Source organism: Equus quagga, chromosome 2 (genome assembly GCF_021613505.1).
Source record: "Equus quagga isolate Etosha38 chromosome 2, UCLA_HA_Equagga_1.0, whole genome shotgun sequence".
NCBI classification, from domain to species: domain Eukaryota; kingdom Metazoa; phylum Chordata; class Mammalia; order Perissodactyla; family Equidae; genus Equus; species Equus quagga.
This window is the reverse complement of record NC_060268.1, coordinates 149,105,825-149,123,699: the sequence shown is the minus strand read 5'-3', so window position 1 is coordinate 149,123,699 and position 17,875 is coordinate 149,105,825. Positions and strand designations below refer to the sequence as shown.

The window sequence follows — 17,875 nt, the reverse complement described above, 5'->3', positions numbered from 1 at the left end:
TTTATGGATTGTGCCTTTAGTGTTGTATCTCAAAAATTAACACCTGCCAACATTTTCTCCAATGTTAACTTCTAGGAGTTTTATAGTTTTGCATTTTACACTTAGGTCCATGATCCGTTTCAAGTTAATTTTTGTGAACGGTGTAAGGTCTTTATCTGTATTCATCTCTTTGTATGCAGATGTCCAGTTGTTCTAGCACCACTTGTTGGAAAGACTTTCTTTAGGGCCGGCCTGGTGGCGCAGCAGTTAAGTTCACACATTCCGCTTCTCAGCAGCCCAGGGTTCGCCGGTTCAGATCCCGGGTGCGGACATGGCACGGCTTGGCACACCATGCTGTGGTAGGCGTCCCACATATAGAGTACAGGAAGATGGGCACAGATGCTAGCTCAGGGCCAGGCTTCCTCAGCAAAAAAAGAGGAGGACTGGCAGTAATTAGCTCAGGGCTAATCTTCCTCAAAGAAAAAAGAAAAAGAAAAGACTTTCTTTGCTCCATTGTACTACCTTTGCTCGTTTTCAAAGATCAGTTGAATATATTTATGTGGGTCTATTTCTGGGCTTTCTATTCTGTTCCATCGATCTATGTGTCTATTTTTTGACCAAAACCACACTGCCTTTATAATAAGTCTTAAAGTTGGGTAGCGTTAGTTCTCCTCCTTTGTTCTTCTCCTTCAATATTGTGTTGGCTATTCTGGCACTTTTGTCTCTTCATATAAACTTTAGAATCAGTTTGTCGATATCCACAAAATAATTTGCTGAGATTTTGATGAGGAAGGCCTTGAATCTAAAGAACAAGTTGGGAAGAACTGACATCTTGATAATATTGAGTCTTCCTATCCATGAATATGAAAAATCTTCCATTTATTTAGTTCTTCTTCAATTTTTTGATCAAAGTTTTGTAGTCTTCCTCATATAGATCACATACATATTTGCTTAGGTTTATACCTAAGGATTTTAATTTTGATGGCACTAATGTAAATGGTATTGTGTTTTTAATTTCAAATTCCACTTTGCTGCAGTTGCTATGGACATAGTGAGAAGGCAGTCATCTGCAAGCCAGGAAGAAAGTCCTCACCAGAACCCAATCATGCTGGCACCCTGATCTTGGATTTCCAGCCTCTATAACTGATAGAGAAATATTAATAGATATTAATAGATAAAATTAATTTCTCTTGTTCAAGCCACTCAATCTGTGGTATTTTGTTATGGAAGCCCAAGCTGACTCATACAGATACTGGTATTGAGAGTGAGGTGCTGCCGTAACAAATACCTAAAAGTGTGGAAGCAGCTCTGGACCTGAATAATGGGTAGAGGCTGAAGGAGTTTTCAGGTGAATGCCAGAAATATGGATGTATTAAGGGCAATTCTGGTGAAATCTCAGACGGAAATGAAGAACATGTTGTTGGAACCTGGAGGAAAAGAGATCCTTGTTACAAAGTGGCAAAGAACCTGCCTGAGTTATGTTCATGCTCTAGTGTTTTGTGCCAGATAGAACCTGCGAGCAATGAAATTGGATACTTAGCTGAGGAGATTTCTAGGCAAAGTGTTGAAGGAGCAGCTTAATTCCTACTGACTGCTTATCGTAAAATGAGAGAAGAGAGAAATGAACTGGATAAGGAATTGTTAAGCAAAAAGGAATCAGAACTTAAAAATTCAGAAAATCCTCAATTTGTCCATGTTGCGAAAAATGAGAAAGTGTGTTGGGATGTAAAAGCTTAGAGTTAATGCTGAAACAAATTAAGACTTTGGGGGCTCTTGGGATGAAATGAGTGTATTTTGAATGTAAGGACACGAATTTTGGGGGCCAGGGCAGAATGTTATGAACTGAATTGTGTCCCTCCAAAAATTCATGTTGAAGCCCTAACTCCCAATGTGATGGTATCTGGAGATGGGGACTTGGGAAGATAATTAGGTTTAGACGAGGTTATAAGGGTAGGGACCCTCATGATGGGATTAGTGACCTTATAAGAAGAGAAAGAGACACCAGAGCTCTCTCCCTTTGCCATATGAGGACACAGTGAGAAAGTAGCCATCTGTGAGCCAGGAAGAGAGTCCTCACCAGAACCCTACCATGCTGGTACCCTGATCTCAGACTTCCAGGTTCAAGTACTGTGAGAAAACAAATTTTTGTTGTTGAAGCCACTCAGTATATGGTATCTTTTTATGGCAGCCCAAGTTGATTAACGCACTGGTAAATAGGAAAGCTGTTGACTTTTGTACAGTAACCATGTATCTTGAAACCTTGCTACAGTGGTTAATCAGTTCCAGGAGTTTGGGGTTTTTTTTTTATTCATTTGAATTTTCTACATAGACAATCACATCATCTGCAAACAAGGATGGTTTTATTTCTCTCTTCCTAATCAGTATATCTTTTATTTCCTTTTCTTGTCTTATTGCATTAGCTATGACTTCCAGTATGATGTTGAAAAGGAATGGTGAGAGGGGACATCCTTGCCTTGTTCTTGATCTTACTGAGAAAGCTTCAAGGTTCTCACCATTAAGTATGATGTTAGCTGTAGGTTTTTTGTAGACATCCTTTATCAAGTTGAGGACGTTCCCCTCTATTCATAGCTTACTGAGAGTTTTCATCAAGAATGGGTGTTGAATTTTGTCAAATGTTTTTTCTGCATCTATTGAAATGAGCATGTGATTTTTCTTCTTTAGCTTCTTCTTGTGACGGATTATATTAACTAATTTTTGAATGATGAACCAGCCTTGCATACCTGGGAGAAATCCCACTTAGTCATGATGTAGAATTCCTTTTATAAATTGTTGGATTCAATTTGATAATATTTTGTTGAGGATTTTTGCATCTACGTTCACGACAGACATTGTATAGTTTTATTTTCTTATAATGTCTTTGTCTGGTTTTGGTAATAGGGTAACGCTGCTCTCATAGAATGAATTAGAAGTATTCCTTCTGCTTCTATCTGAAAGATATTGTAGAGAATTGGTATAATTTCTTCCTTAACTGTTTGGTAGAATTGACCAGAGAACCCACCTGGGCCTGAAGCTTTCTGTTTTGGAAGGTTATTAATCATTGATTCAATTTCTTTAAGAGATGTAGGCCTATTCAGGTTGTCTGTTTCTTCTTGTGTAAGTTTTGACAGGTTGTGTCTTTCAAGGAATTGGTTTGTTTCATCTAGGTTATCAAATTTGTGTGCACAGAGTTATTAATAATATTCTTTTATTATCCTTTTCTTCTTTGACCCATATGTTATTTAGAAGTCTGTTGTTTAAACTCTGAGTATTTTGGGATTTCCCAGCTATCTTTCTGTTACTGATTTCCTGTTTAATTCCATTGTGGTCTGAGAGCAGCCATTGTATGATTTCTAATCTTTTAAATTTGTTAAGGTGTTTCATGGCCCAGAATGTGGTCTATCTTGATGAATGTTCCATATGAACTTGAGAAGAATGTATATTCTGCTGTCCTTGGATGAAGTAGTCTATAGTTGTCAATTATATCCAGTTGATTGATGGTGTTGTTGAGTTCAGCTATGTCCCTACTGATTTTCTGTCTGCTGGGTCTGTCCATTTCTGATAGAGAGGTGCTGAAGTCTCCAACTATAACAGTGGATTCATCCATTTCTCCTTGAAACTCTATCAGTTTTTGCTTCACATATTTTGACCCTCTGTTGTCAGGCAGATGCACATTAAGGACTGTTAAGTCTTTTTGGAGAATTGACCCCTTTATCATTATGTAATGCCCCTCTTTATCCCTGATAAATTTCTCTGCTCTGAAGTCTGCTCTGTCTGAAATTAATATAGACACTACCACTTTTTTTGATCTTTCTCTGTTTACTTTTAATGTATATGTGTCTTTATATTTAAAGAGGGTTTTGTAAACAACATATAGTTAGGCCTTGTTTTATTGATCCACTCTGACAATCTCTTCCTTTCAATCAGTGTTTTTAGGACACTGATGTGTAAAGTGATTATTCATTTAGCTGGATTAATATCTACCATATTTGTTACTGTTTTCCATTCATTGCACTTGTTCTTTGTTTCTACTTTTGTGTTCCACTTTTTCTGCTTTTTATGATATTAGTTGAGCATTTGTATGATTTCATTTTCTCTCCTTTCTTAGCATATCAATTATACTTTTTTTTTAATGATTGCCCTAGAGTTTCCAATATACATGTAGTACAATTATTCCAAGTCCACTTTTAATAACACTATACCACTTTCTAAATAACACTATACCACTTCATGGGTAGTACATCTTATAATAACAAAATAATCCTAATTCCTCCTTCCCAACCCTTGTATTATTGCTGCTATTCATTTCTCTTATACATATACATAAGCATATATATATAAAAGCATACTTATTTGAATACATTATTGCTATCATTATTTGAACAAACTGTTATTAAATTAAGAATAATAAAAATAAAGTATTTTACTTTCACTTATACTTTCTCCAATGCTCTTCCTTTCTTTATGTAGCTCCAAGTTTCTGACCTATATCATTTTATCACTGAAGTTCTCTTAACATTTCTTGCAAGGAAAGTCTACTGGCAATAAATTTCCTCAATTTTTGTTTATCTGAGAAAGTTTATTTCTCCTTCATTTCTGAAGGATAATTGCACAGCACATAAAATTCTAGAGGTTGGTGGGTGTTTTCCTCTCAACACCTTATCTCACTCTGTTCTCTTCTTGCTTGCATGGTTTATGAAAAGAAGTCAGATGTAATTCTTATCCTTGTTACTCTAAGTAAAGTGTTCTTTCCTCCAGCTTCCTTCAGGATTTTTTCTTTAATTTTATACAGTTGAATATGATATGCCTAGGTATAATTATTTTGGCATTTATCCTGCTTGATGTTCTCTAAGCTTTCTGAGATCCATAGTTTGGTGTCTCACATTAATTTGAGTAACTTCTTAGTCATTATGGTATCAAATATTGCTTCTGTTCCTTTCTCTCTTTTTTGTCCTCCTAATAGTCCCATTGCATGTATGTTACACCTTTTGTAGTTGTCCCACAGTTCTTAGACATTCTGTTCAGTTTTTTTTCTGTTTTGGAAGTTTCTACTGACATATCCCCAAGCTCAGTGATTCTTTCCTCAGCTGTGTCTAATTTATAAATTGTACATGTTTACATATACATGATATACTTCAGTAAAAAGATTTTTTAAAAGTCAATGTACCATGTCCTTGCTCCACAGGAAGAGAATTTCAAGCTCCTAATCAAAGACAACTTACCACTGTCACTTTGGCCATAATCCTAAAAAGAATTTGCTACACCGTCATCAACAGATTTTTAAAAAGGCAAATTAGAGAAGAATAAGAAGCAGATTCCTTCTAGGTACTTACAGTTGCAGTCACTGCCAGGACTCAAAAGGAAAGGACTCTTCAGAGTGGCAGGTTGGAAAAGCTCCATGGAGCAAAGTTAAAGAGTTTTGAGGCCAAAGGAAAAGAACTGGGCCATTTCTCTACTACACAGATTAAAAAGGGAAGGGTATTCCCATTTTTTCGCCTCTATCCTGATGAAAATCTTTTCAGTTAGAAGTCTTAATATCAACTTCAAGTAGCTCTCAGAGTGAGTTCAGGCTCATTCAAGAAGCTGAGGTCCTGCTCGAGGGTAGGAACTACTTACTCTACCTTGTTTCTATCACTCACAGATTTAGCAAAATGCAAAGCAAGCTAACAAGATAGTGTATATAATATTTCACAAAATAAGCAAATATAAAATCAAGCACATTGTGTGTACATATGTACTTTTTTGGATGGGAAGCAGATGGAGGTGTGGGTAAAAGGATCCTGTAAGTGCTTATTTCCAGAATCATTAAGCAACTAAATAGGAGTATGTTCATTAGATTCACTGGACTGAAAAGAATTAGGCTAAGAAGTTAACTAAGCAAACCATGCTAATGTCTGTAGGCAAAACTGTACTTTAATCACTTCTGTGAAAGAGGTGACAGACTATTTACCATGAATGGAAATCCCCCCAATCTCCCTCAGTAATTCACTTTAATATCAATTCGACAATTCTCGCTGTTGAATTGCTTTCTCATATCACAATTTAAGACAAATTCCTCTTGAAATAGACCAAAGGCAGAAGTGAACAACACTTGACCTTCATATATGGAGCTTGAAATAGCTCTTGTTCTTATACCATAAAACAGAAAGGGCTTCTGGAGTTCTGTATAAAAACAAAACAAAAAACAACAACAAACCAGGATTCTCTACTATTTGTACTGGCTGAACTTGATTACCTGATTTCCAAGAAAACTCAAGGGATATTCTATGGGAATTGTAGTTTCAACTAACTATGTGCAACTTAAGAATCACTGGAATGATGGACCACAGAGCTAACATTTCTAAACATTCCCTCCCAACAGGGAGATTTTGAGAAGTAAAGTTCCAAGATCCTTAATCTAAGAGAATCATGTTCTAGGATCTTTGGTTCTTTGATGTATAACTGATAAGAAAAATTGTGTGAAGATCCCTAGATACACCAGATGTCAAGGCAATTCATGGTTTAATCAGAGTACAGAGAAAGCCTATTAAATTTCATGTTAACAGTTTATGCTTACAACTCTAGTCGTTAGTACATCCCTTCTTGACAGCATATGAGTAACACATGGATATAAGGAGAGAGCAAAAAAGAAAACGAAGAAAGATTGTCTGAAATCTAATATAAAAGCAAAGAATCAATCTGTCTTTGGATAAACAAATGTCCAAAAACTTGTGGAGTTTCTCCCTATATTATGTTATCACACCATATTATCAAGTGTCTTTCTATAGTTTTTCTCCTATGAGCTTCCTGAGGGGAGGGATACATCTTTATAGTCTCAATACCTGAGTGCTCAAAGCATAGATGATCTACAACAAATGGCATTGTGTGAAGTATCCCCATTAATCCTCTTAATAATTGCATGAGATAGGTAATATATTGCTATTCTAACTTTATAGATAACAAAACCAGGAATTATTAAAACTAAAGAATATGCCTAAAGTTACATAGCAGTCTAATTCCAGAGTATATGCCCTTAATTACTGTACTATACTATCTGAATAAATGAATGCCCTTCCATCTCAGTTTTAGTAACTAATTTTATCAATCTGCTCACTGAGATATCATCTGCATTTGTGCCTTGTGTGTCAGGATGACTACATGAGCTCAAGAATCACCAGAGAAGATAAGACTTGGGGGCTAGGCAGATAATTTTAGGAACGAAGGGTCATTTCTGGACTTCACCCTTTCAAAGTCTGGTTGCTATTAACATTAAAGTAGTTATTTCTAAATAAAAGTACACTGAATTTTTTAAATGTAAATGATTATACTATAATTTTAGGAGATAAATTGGGTAATTTATAATATAGCAAGAGTAGTAAGATGAGAATTCTCTTTAAGGGAAAACTTAGAAAGGGTTATAAGGTTAAACTAGCAAGACTATTTTACGGATAAGGGATCAGTAAGTGGTTTATATTGGTTTAACAAAATATTCAATGCAAAGGGATTTATTTTACTAACTATGCCAATGTCTCATCTATAAGACCCTAAATCAATAAAATAATAGTTTATAAAACAAACATGAAATTATTTAATCTTTCATTCTGCTTAAAACAACCATTAATTAATCTTTCAGTATATCCCATGGTATTATACGAACAGACATCTTTCCATTCAGAAAAAAGCAGGACTCCAATAACATGTAATAATGTTAATATTTATTTTTATTCAGATCAGAGTCAATAAAGGATGCAATGCAAATCTTATACTTATCTAATGTGTCCTACATTTTTTATTTCCAAACACACACACACGTTCACACATTACATATAAAATTAATTACTGAACCGTAAGACATTAATGGAAATTCAGTTAGACCAATTTACAACTACTCTAAGTCTTCCAAACGTGAACAAAATGTAATATAGCTGTACAAAAATCAATATACTTTTCTCCATTTTAACAAAATGTTTAAACTGCCAAAAAGGAACTGATATTTATCTGGTAATTGTTGACAATGATTACCACTAATTTTCAATTGTTAATATAATGGAATCTTGTATATAATAAAAATTGTCTTTAATTTTTAGGAGTTTGCTTACAGTGATTGAAATAAAAACTTTTGGTCAGATTTTTACGTACCTTAAAAGTAGAAAGTCCATAAAGTCTTGTGGTATGAACAGTTTCTTGAGAAATATTCGTAATGTTAGTTATAAAGTCCTCAAGGTATTTGCAAGCTTGTTCCAGGTGTGTTGTGTTTATGATGATTTGTACTAGCTAGAAAATACAAAATATATCTGGTAACATGCAGGTTACATGTACAGAAAGACATTTGATATTTTAACATAGGATTACTACTTCCAGCAACTGTATTTCTGCATAATTACAGCAATGCAGGATACAACTGATTATCTGATTTCAAATGCCTGCTGTAAATACTGCTTATGAATGCTATCATTTTAAAAAAATAAGCAAGAGTCTAACCGCCAATTAAAATAACTTTTCAAAGTAGTCTTTCAAATTTTATACGTTCGCCAAGTAAAAGAAATGAGCATTTTCACTTTTCATGTAAAGTTATGCACTCGTAAATCTACATATATGTTCTAACATCTTTGACTATCTACTATTCCAATATATACTCTTTTCCCTCATGTCGCATAAATTTACACTGATACTTTTATTTTAAAACAAATCCATTTCATTAATAAATTTAAAATAGAAAGCTAGTTTTACAGGATGATGTTCAGCAATAACTTAATTTATAATAATTGTTTCATATTATGAAACATTTAATTTTAAGTATCTTTTTAACCTACCTCTGTCAAACCTATATGAGGTTTCCTAATAAGGTTCAGTAAACAGCTGCACAAAGTTCTGGTCAGCAGCAGATTTGTAGATTTTCTAAGCATATCATCTATTTCTGTTGAGCTAAAAACAAAGTTTGATAATATTAAGCTTTCCATAAGGTTACAGTTAGTTAGCTTCCTAAATAATTTAACACAATTTACTAAAATAATTTGCTCTGCCTCATTCCTTTAGATCTTTAAATAAATTACAATCACCCATATTTATTAATTTACAAATATCAATTCAATTTCACAAAAGGGACATTTTCAATAAAGTAGAATGTTCATTTAGGATATAATTTAAATGTATTCAATTAACCAGTAAAACCATGGGGAACTTAGTATAATGAAATCAAACTACTCTTAAATTATGACTCCATTGTGGGTCACTTTCAAAGACATTTCATACACACCTAATTATTTTTAAAATGCAAACTGATGTGTGCTCTTTCTAGGTATAATTAATTACCAGATTTAAGTTTAATATAACCAAGCTATCCATCTCCATTGAGATTTTTTAAAAGAGATTCAAAAAATAATTACCTTACACTAGTTTTAATTTGGTGCAAAAAAAAAAAAAAGAGAAAAACCCCTACGATGTTTCTTAACATCCTAAAGATTGCTAGGCTAGCACTAAAAAGCTTATTATTTTCTCCTAACCACTAGGCCTTCGATTTAAGTAAATAATGATTTCTTGTTATATAGCTTTATTATCAAAACATTTAAGCTGTCCTTAGACCAAGCAGTCAGCACTACTGATATTTTAGGCTACATAATTCGTTGAGGGGCTGTCCTGTGCATTGAAGGATGTTTAACAGCATCCCTGTCCTCTACCCACTAGATGCAAGTAGCACCTCTCCCCACAGTTCTGACAACTCAAAATGTATCCAGACATTCCCAAATGTACCATGCGGGGCAAAATTACCCCAGTTGAGAACCGCTGCCTTACCCGTCGGCTAAAATTTTAGACTTTTGCCTTTTTTTCTTAAATATTACTCAAAAATACATGAAGCACAAATATTTACTAGCTTATTATTTGTTTTAAAAAAAGCAAATAGAGCTAGATTTGACAAAATATAGATACTTTTCATTACTACTCTAGTGTTCTCCATTTTAATAGAAGCACTGTTCAATTTCTGCTAATCCTAATTCAGGCAGACCTGAGGAGAATATTTCTCTCTGATCTTTATATCTAAAATCAAGACTTCCCAGGGAATGTGCACTCCACCAGTAGGGCTTCAGGGTTACCTGGCATCAAACTCTCAGACAGAAAACTCTTTCTCATCTACCAATAGTGTCCCCAGAAGAGGCAATGTATCACCCTGATAAAAAAGAAGTGCTCACCAACTCCTTTGGTTTCTTTTCTGACACATTCAAATTAAGCTTAAAGACACCCTGTACAGCTTCCTTCTCAGATGAAAAGTTACCCATGATAGCTAATGTCTTTTGTTTAATTTTCCGAACTTTCTTGAATGCTGAGTCAATGCATACTTTTTCTTCCATAAGTAAAAGCAGAGAAAGAAACCTATCAGCACCTACGTCCTATTTGTGCTAGGAAGATTTACCTGACCATGACAAACATTTCCCCCATGAAGTTTTTATCCTAATTGAACATGTTTTTTTCTTAACTCCTTGCCCTTTAAGCCTATAACATGTACTCTCCCTAATTTTTAAAGAACATTTCACAGTAATTAAATCTTAATATACAATAAATCTCCTAAAATATTTTACAGCTTAACCTCTTATGCAAACTGAAAATTTCTTTAAGATTATATTAGGTCCAGATGTTTCTTCTGCAACTAAATAACTGAGACTTTGGAGTCTCTTCATGAAGTCACTTTATTCTCTAGCCCTGCTTTTATTCATATATAAAAAGAAACCCAAACATCTGTACTATAAAAGCTCTGAAGCATCTTCTAGTTCTAAAAATCTAACTCGAAAATATATTTAAACATAACAAAAGAGCTTTAGCCACAGAAAGTGATTTTTCCACAATTCTTTAATGCCAAATAAAAAAACAAAGCAATTCTAATAGGTCAATTTAGGTAACAGATGTAAATTTTTAAAATAAAAATATATGTCAGAAAGCTGATAACCCAGAATAAATTTAGATTTACTTATTTTTTAATTAACTATGCTCTCTGTATTCTGAACTGTGTATTACTCTCATCAACAAAATGAAAATAGTCAATGTATTTAGTAAAGCATAACTTTTTTAAAAACATAAGCATAAAAGCCTTGTTGAATGAATAACTTATGATCATAGACAGTTAATTAGAATGACTGGATACTGAACTAGCAAAGGTGACAAATATTTTCATCAAAGATAGAAGGAAAAAACTGACAATCTCTTCTTCTGTAGCACTGGTACACAACATTTATCTTTTAAAATGCTAAGAGTTCATATACAAAAAGAGTCAGAATTGAGGTGGCAAGTCTAGTTCTAGTCAGCCATTAGGGAGGCTTTAGGAAAAAATGAGAGGGTCCAATGTTATAGATTCAGGATTGCAGCTTCAAGAATAATTCTCAAATATAAAACTTGAGCCAAGTTGTAGGATGACTGTTAAAGAGAGACTTCTTGTTTCTCCCTTTCATTTGCAAATGTTTACCTCACATAATGGATGAATACATGTATCACTGTTTTCAAAGATGACTAACTATAACCAGAATCTATTTGAGAGTATACAAACAAATTCAAGTCTACCCAAATGTAAGGCAAATTGTTTTCTATCCCTTAACTTCTTCATCTAAGTATTTACAAGTACTCTAATTTCAGGCTCCTAAACACTTCTTGTATGTGTTCCTTCGTCTTCCTCACCACTGATCCTGACTACTTCAATTTTCTTCATCTCTTTCTTGAAACACCGCCTTCACCAATTAACATGACTATTTTTCTTAACCCCCTCCAACCTATCATCCACATTAAGGCCAGAGTAAACGTTCTAAAATCTAACTCTAGTCATGCCATTCCTCAGTTAAAAACTCTTTCAACAGTTCCCCAATGCTTACAAAAGAAAATACAAACACTCCAAGTTCCAGCAGCACATTTAAAATTGTAGTATCCCCTCGTCTCCCGGTCATATGTGACCACCATGTGCCAGGTTCTATACTGAGTGCTTTATTATACACATGCATTACCTCATTTCATTCTTACAACCAATCTATGAATTATTTCTCTCATTTTACAGATGAGGAAACTGCAATTTAAACAGAGTAGGTGACTTGCCCAAGATCCTACTATAGCGAGTGAGTGTCAGCATCAAGACTCAAACTAAGGTCTAAGTCTGAAGCTTATGTTCTTAAGGCTGCATTATACCGCCTCGCTCTTAGACCACAACTTTAGAAACAAAGAACAAGACAGGCATAAATTATTCGTGGCTCTCAGACCATTCAAGCTCCACTACTGAAAACCACCACTGTAATAGTCTCTTATTCCTTTTCAATTAATACTCATTTGTATTCATTGTTTTTCAAGTGCTGGATTATATTGTGTGTGTCATGGTGTGCAGTACAGAGAGTATATTACCTCTAGTGAGTTTTATGATTGAGGTTAAAAGCTAATGTCTTTAAAATACATCTTCAGAGACTGATATAAGAGGCTGGTACAGTATGATGAAGCAGTAGTTCTTAAACTTTAGAGTGCATCAGAATCACCCAGAGAACTTGATCAAAACCAAAGGCCTCACGCTCAGAGTTTCTAATTCAGTAGTCCTGAGGCTGCCCTGCTAACAATTTCCCACATGATGCTAATACTGCTGCTCTGGGGACTACACTTGGAGAATCACTGGCTTGTGAGAAACACGTAGCACAGCAATGCTATGCATTAGATATTTGTCTTCCTTTCTTTCCCTTTCCTCTCCAACTCATATTATTCAAGAATAAAAATTAAGACATCTTTTAAAGAATCCCTACTCACAAGGAAAAAGCAGTGTAAGACCTATAATCAGATAACTCTTTACCCTAGCAGAACTCACATTTTTCCCCTATTTATTTATACATCATTTAAATCCAAAATAGTGGTAGCTTACAATGAGAAAGAGATAAAATACAATTAAAAAAAACCTGTCATTGTTCTCACTGTTTCAGCTTGAAAAATAATCGACTGACTGCCTTCATGCCTTTTTATGACTTAAAATTTAGAAGAGTTTCACACTGAGGGATATTTCCTGCTATTCAGTATACAAATTTAGACGAATGGATTTAAGAAAGGGAGACGTTGTGAAAGCCAGCCATTACCACTCTCTTCTCCAGAGTATTTACAATTAGAAATCTATCACGTGACTGTAAGACAGGGTCCGTCTAGGTAGTTGGAACAAGATAATGATTAACGTTCCTCTAACATAAACTGTTTGTTCCTTACATGCCAGACACTTTCACTGATGTGAGAGTCAGAAGAACTGCTCCTTCATCCCAGCTCTCAAACTGAGTAGCTGGGTGGTTCTGGATAAACAATGTAGCCTCTCCGAGCCTCAGTTTCCTTAACAGCAAAATAGGGGTAGTACCACATTTCCTATCTCTATGAATGTAGGGTATTACTTTCATCACACCAGATAAATGGTATTCTCTTGCCTATAAAATGAAGCTGGCTATAGCTACCAACAGTTGCTGTGCTGCTCTCCATTACTGAGTATGATACCAACTTGCTACAGCATTCTCTATTAATTCTATTGGCTTTGTCTGAATCCTTACTTTAGGCCTATTTGAGAAAAAACAAAACTATTAAGAATATCAGCTTTTTGATCAGTCAATGACATAGAGAAAGAAGAGATATTGTTTAGCTACTGGTAACCTGAGCAACAGAAAAACTAAAATAAATAAAGATCTAAACATCTAAAGAAATAAAAAAAGAAATGATATTGCTAAAACAGATTTAACAACAAATGCAAGGTGTAAACCTTATTTGGACCCTGATTCAAACATACCAACTGCAAAAAGACATTTTGGGGACAATCAAGAAAATATTGATATGGCCTAGGGTACTGATGATATTATAGAACAGTGGTAATTTTGTGAAGTGTGGTTAAATAATGAAATGTCCTTCTTGTTTTTAGAAACACATACTGAAGTACTTAGGGGTAAAATGTCATTATTTCTGAAATTTGCTTTAAAATACTTCAGCAAATAAATAGATTAAAAAAGTATGGCAAAAAGTATATTATTGTTAAATCTAGATGCTAAGAACATAGGAATTCCCTATCATATTATCTCTACTTTTAATGTATATTTGAAGACTTGCATAATAAATAGTAAAAACAATATGTGATATCAGAATTATAGAACTTAACCTCCAATGTCACTAAAATATGTAAGCCTTTCCAATGAGATATAATCCATCCAAGAGTCATGGCCTGAAAATCAAGTGTTAATGTTTCATGAAATTAGCTATGATAAAGATACATTTCTGGGGCTGGCCCCGTGGCCGAGTGGTTAAGTTCGCGCGCTCCGCTGCAGGTGGCCCAGTGTTTCGTTGGTTCGAATCCTGGGCGTGGACATGGCACTGCTCATCAAACCACGCTGAGGCAGCGTCCCATAGGCCACAACTAGAAGGACCCACAACGGAGAATATACAACTATGTACCGGGGGGCTTTGGGGAGAAAAAGGAAAAAAATAAAATCTTTAAAAAAAAAAAAAAAAAGACACATTTCTTTTGGTCCTGAGCTAACATCTGTCGCCAATCCTCCTCTTTTTGCTTGAGGAAGATTGTTGCTGAGCTAATATCATGCTAATCTTCCTCCATGTTGGACACCTCCACAGCATGGCTTGATAAGCAGTGTGTAGGTCCACACTCAGGATCCAAACCCTTGAACCCCAGGCCACTGAAGTGGAGTGCACAAACTTAACTATTATGCCACCGGGCTAGCCTCCAAAGATACATTTCTTATTAGTAAACTTACCTCCGGTGTAGCGACTCTGAAAATTTAAGGCTGGCATAAATAAATTCTTTAACTTGAATGTAAATATGAGGCACTGACTGAGACATGGGGAATTTCTTTGGGAAAGACTGCTGTAGAAAGAAAAACAAAGTCAATATTGTTTTTGAAATTTTAGAAAAATATTCTAATCACCTAAAAATGTAAAAATTAAATGGATTTCACATCTGAATCAATAGTAAATACTTGCATCTCAAAGTCCACTATTACATTTCTACATTATTTTTGAGATTTTAAGAAAACCAAAATATTTCTGAAGAAAATAATGCGGCACTTTACCTGTTTCTTAAATCATATTTTCAGACCTCCAACAAGCAGAGAAAGCAACTATCAATACCTCTGTATATTCTGATGATAAGTACCCTGCAGAAGGTGCTTAGCTCTCTGCTTTTCTGCATCTAAAATACAAGTCAGGTTGGCCATGAAAGTTATGGGCCAGCTTCCTGGCTCAGTGTCATCAAATAATTCTAAGATTCCCTTCAACTCACTTTCAGTGAAGACAATGTCAATTCAAGAAGGTATCCATTTCATTCTCTAACTTCTAGAATACCGTACAGCAGCTTTCTGACCAGTCCACCATGAAACAGTGGCATGCAGCTAGTGGTTTGCAGTGTGCTTCTTGGATAAACTACTTTATCAGCCAACGTCCACTAGCAAATTCTCAATCTCCAAAAGGTAAACTCTCTCCAAGGTTTTTACCAGAAGCCCCTTATTTACACATCATGAAGTCTAATCTACACTTTTATCTTCACATTCATAGCAACCTAGTTACATCAGTGAAAGTACCCTCAACAGTCAGAGATGTTAAATCTCATGGACTTTTCCACCTCTCTTGTTAGCTGATTTAAATGAAGTTATCTGACACAGTTGGCCCCCTCCTGCTTCTTAAATGATTTCTCCTTCCCTGGTATCCATGCCCCACACTGATTTTCCTCTTATTTCTCTACCTTCTCTTTATCTCCTCCCCTAGCCATCCGTTAATTATTGCTATGCCTTAGGGTTCTATCCTACATATCTTCTCTTCTTACTTCACATATTGTCCTTGGATGATCTTGTCTATTCTCATGACTTCAACCACCATGCAAGTGCCAGTATCTCCCAAATCCACAACTCCAGGCCAAATCATTCTCCTGAAGTCCAAATCCATATATCCAACTACCATTTGAACACCTCCATTTGGCTGTATCATCTGACACATACTCAATAGATCCCAAAGTGAAATTATCATCTGGTTCCTTCCAAATCTGCCCCTCTTGTGTTTCCTATTTTAGTGAATGCTACCACTGTCCAAGGCAGAAACTTGGCTATCATACTTGACCCCTCTATCTTCATCAACCCTTACATGCAAATAATCACCAATTCCTGTTGTTCCTTCCTCCTAAACATCTCTTAAATCAAATTCCACAGCCATAACTCCCACTCAGGTCACCAATCTCTCTTTTCAAGATAACTGCAACAACCCCCTAGCTGGTCTCCCAGCCACCAGTTTTACTCTTCTCCAGTCCATTCTCCACATTAGCCAGAGATCTTTCTAAAGAACAAATATGATTATGTTTTTACTGCTTAAAACCCTCTAGTGACTTCTCATAGCTCTCAGGATAAAGACTAAACTTGCTAACACTGTTTACAAGGGCTTTTATAGTCTGGCCCCTTCTTCTTCTCCTTCAATTCTTGATCTTCATCTCTTGTGCTTTATCAACCTTTATACTACAGAACTATAGCCTCTCTGCATGCTGCTTCCTCTATCTCGAGCAGTACCAACTTCTGAGTGTTATAATTTCCTGTTTATCTATCCTTCACTTGACTATAAGCTCCTGGACAGCAGAAACTGAAAAATTAGCAAATAGCATAGTCTCTACCACATAGCAGGTGAATGATAAAAATCTGAACGAACAAATGTATTCCTAGGTACCTCCAGCAGAAGGAAACTTACAATAGCTGGTAGTGAAAACATCTGTAGAGAGCAGTCTCGCTCTAAAGGTAGGTTCAACTTTTCCAAATTTAGCTACTCAATCAGAAGTACTACAAAAATCAACTAAAGAGTTACTATTCTGTAAAATCACCTGATAATAATGTAAGTGCTAATTCACCTCCAACTTTATGCTTTGCAGAATAATGAACTGTATACTAACTATTTGAAAGATACTTCAGTTTTAAGAATTTATTTCAATGACATTAAGGATGGAATACGGACATGTTCTTATTTTAGCCAAATGGCTCTAATCAAATTAGCACAGCTATCTGCAAAAAGATTTATATATATATATATATATATATATATATTCAGTCTTACTCCTTTCTCACTCATTGAAAATAATAGCTCAGGTTATTTGAGAGACAGTTTTACATCTTTTCTAATAGTTTTAATTGAAAATTATACTTAAATTAGGAAAAAAGATAAATATATATACACATACAACCAAGAGACTGTTATCAAATAATTTATGTGATTTCTTTTTAAGTTGTAACATTTAAATTTTCCACATGGCTTTTACCTTAAGAATTCTGCTTTTTAATGATAAGTAATATATGGACCAATGAATACAACTCCTAACGAGCTTAATCCTAAGAGGTACTGCTTATGGAAGCACTTGACAAGCAAAGCCAAACTTCCTTTTAACCATGAACCTATTTAGAATAGTTTCGAGTAATTAAAAGGGACACTAGAAATTATTTAGTTCAACGTCCTCATTTAACAGATGAGGCACAAATGCCCAAATAGGGTTAGTCACTTGCCTATATAACAAGCCATAGGCAGAGCTGGCATGTGAACCCAGACCAAATCCAATGTTTTTTTTTTTCTTTTGAGGAAGATTAGCCCTGAGCTAACATCTGCTGCCAATCCTTCTCTTTTTGCTGAGGAAGACTAAGCCCTGAGCTAACATCCCTGTGCCCATCTTCCTCTACTTTATATGTGGGACGCCTACCACAGCATGGCTTGACAAGCCAAGCCACGTCCACACCCAGGATCCGAATCTGCAAACCCTGGGCCGCTGAAGCAGAACGTGCAAACTTAACCACTGCGCCACCGAGCCGGCCCCTCCAATGTTCTTTATACAGATGCTATAGCCTGAACAAACTTATTACCAGTAACTAAAACAAGACAAAACCAAGCTATGAGATGGAGAATATTCTGGTAATATTTC

General features: G+C 35.2%; 1 protein-coding gene across 6 annotated transcripts in view; it reads right to left on the bottom strand.

Annotated features, from left to right (window-relative positions):
* The window catches only part of EXOC6 (exocyst complex component 6), a 187,786-nt gene that overhangs the window by 78,988 nt on the left and 90,923 nt on the right, over positions 1–17,875 (bottom strand). For 4 of the 6 annotated variants that reach the window (XM_046654551.1, XM_046654545.1, XM_046654548.1 and 1 more), the window contains 3 exons: positions 14,694–14,803; positions 8,769–8,880; positions 8,095–8,229 (listed from right to left, as the gene is read on the bottom strand). In XM_046654551.1, the coding sequence (XP_046510507.1) occupies positions 8,095–8,229; positions 8,769–8,880; positions 14,694–14,803 (357 nt within the window). The remainder of the gene's footprint in view (positions 1–8,094; positions 8,230–8,768; positions 8,881–14,693; positions 14,804–17,875) is intronic. The other 2 variants (XM_046654546.1, XM_046654547.1) reach the window with 1 other exon arrangement.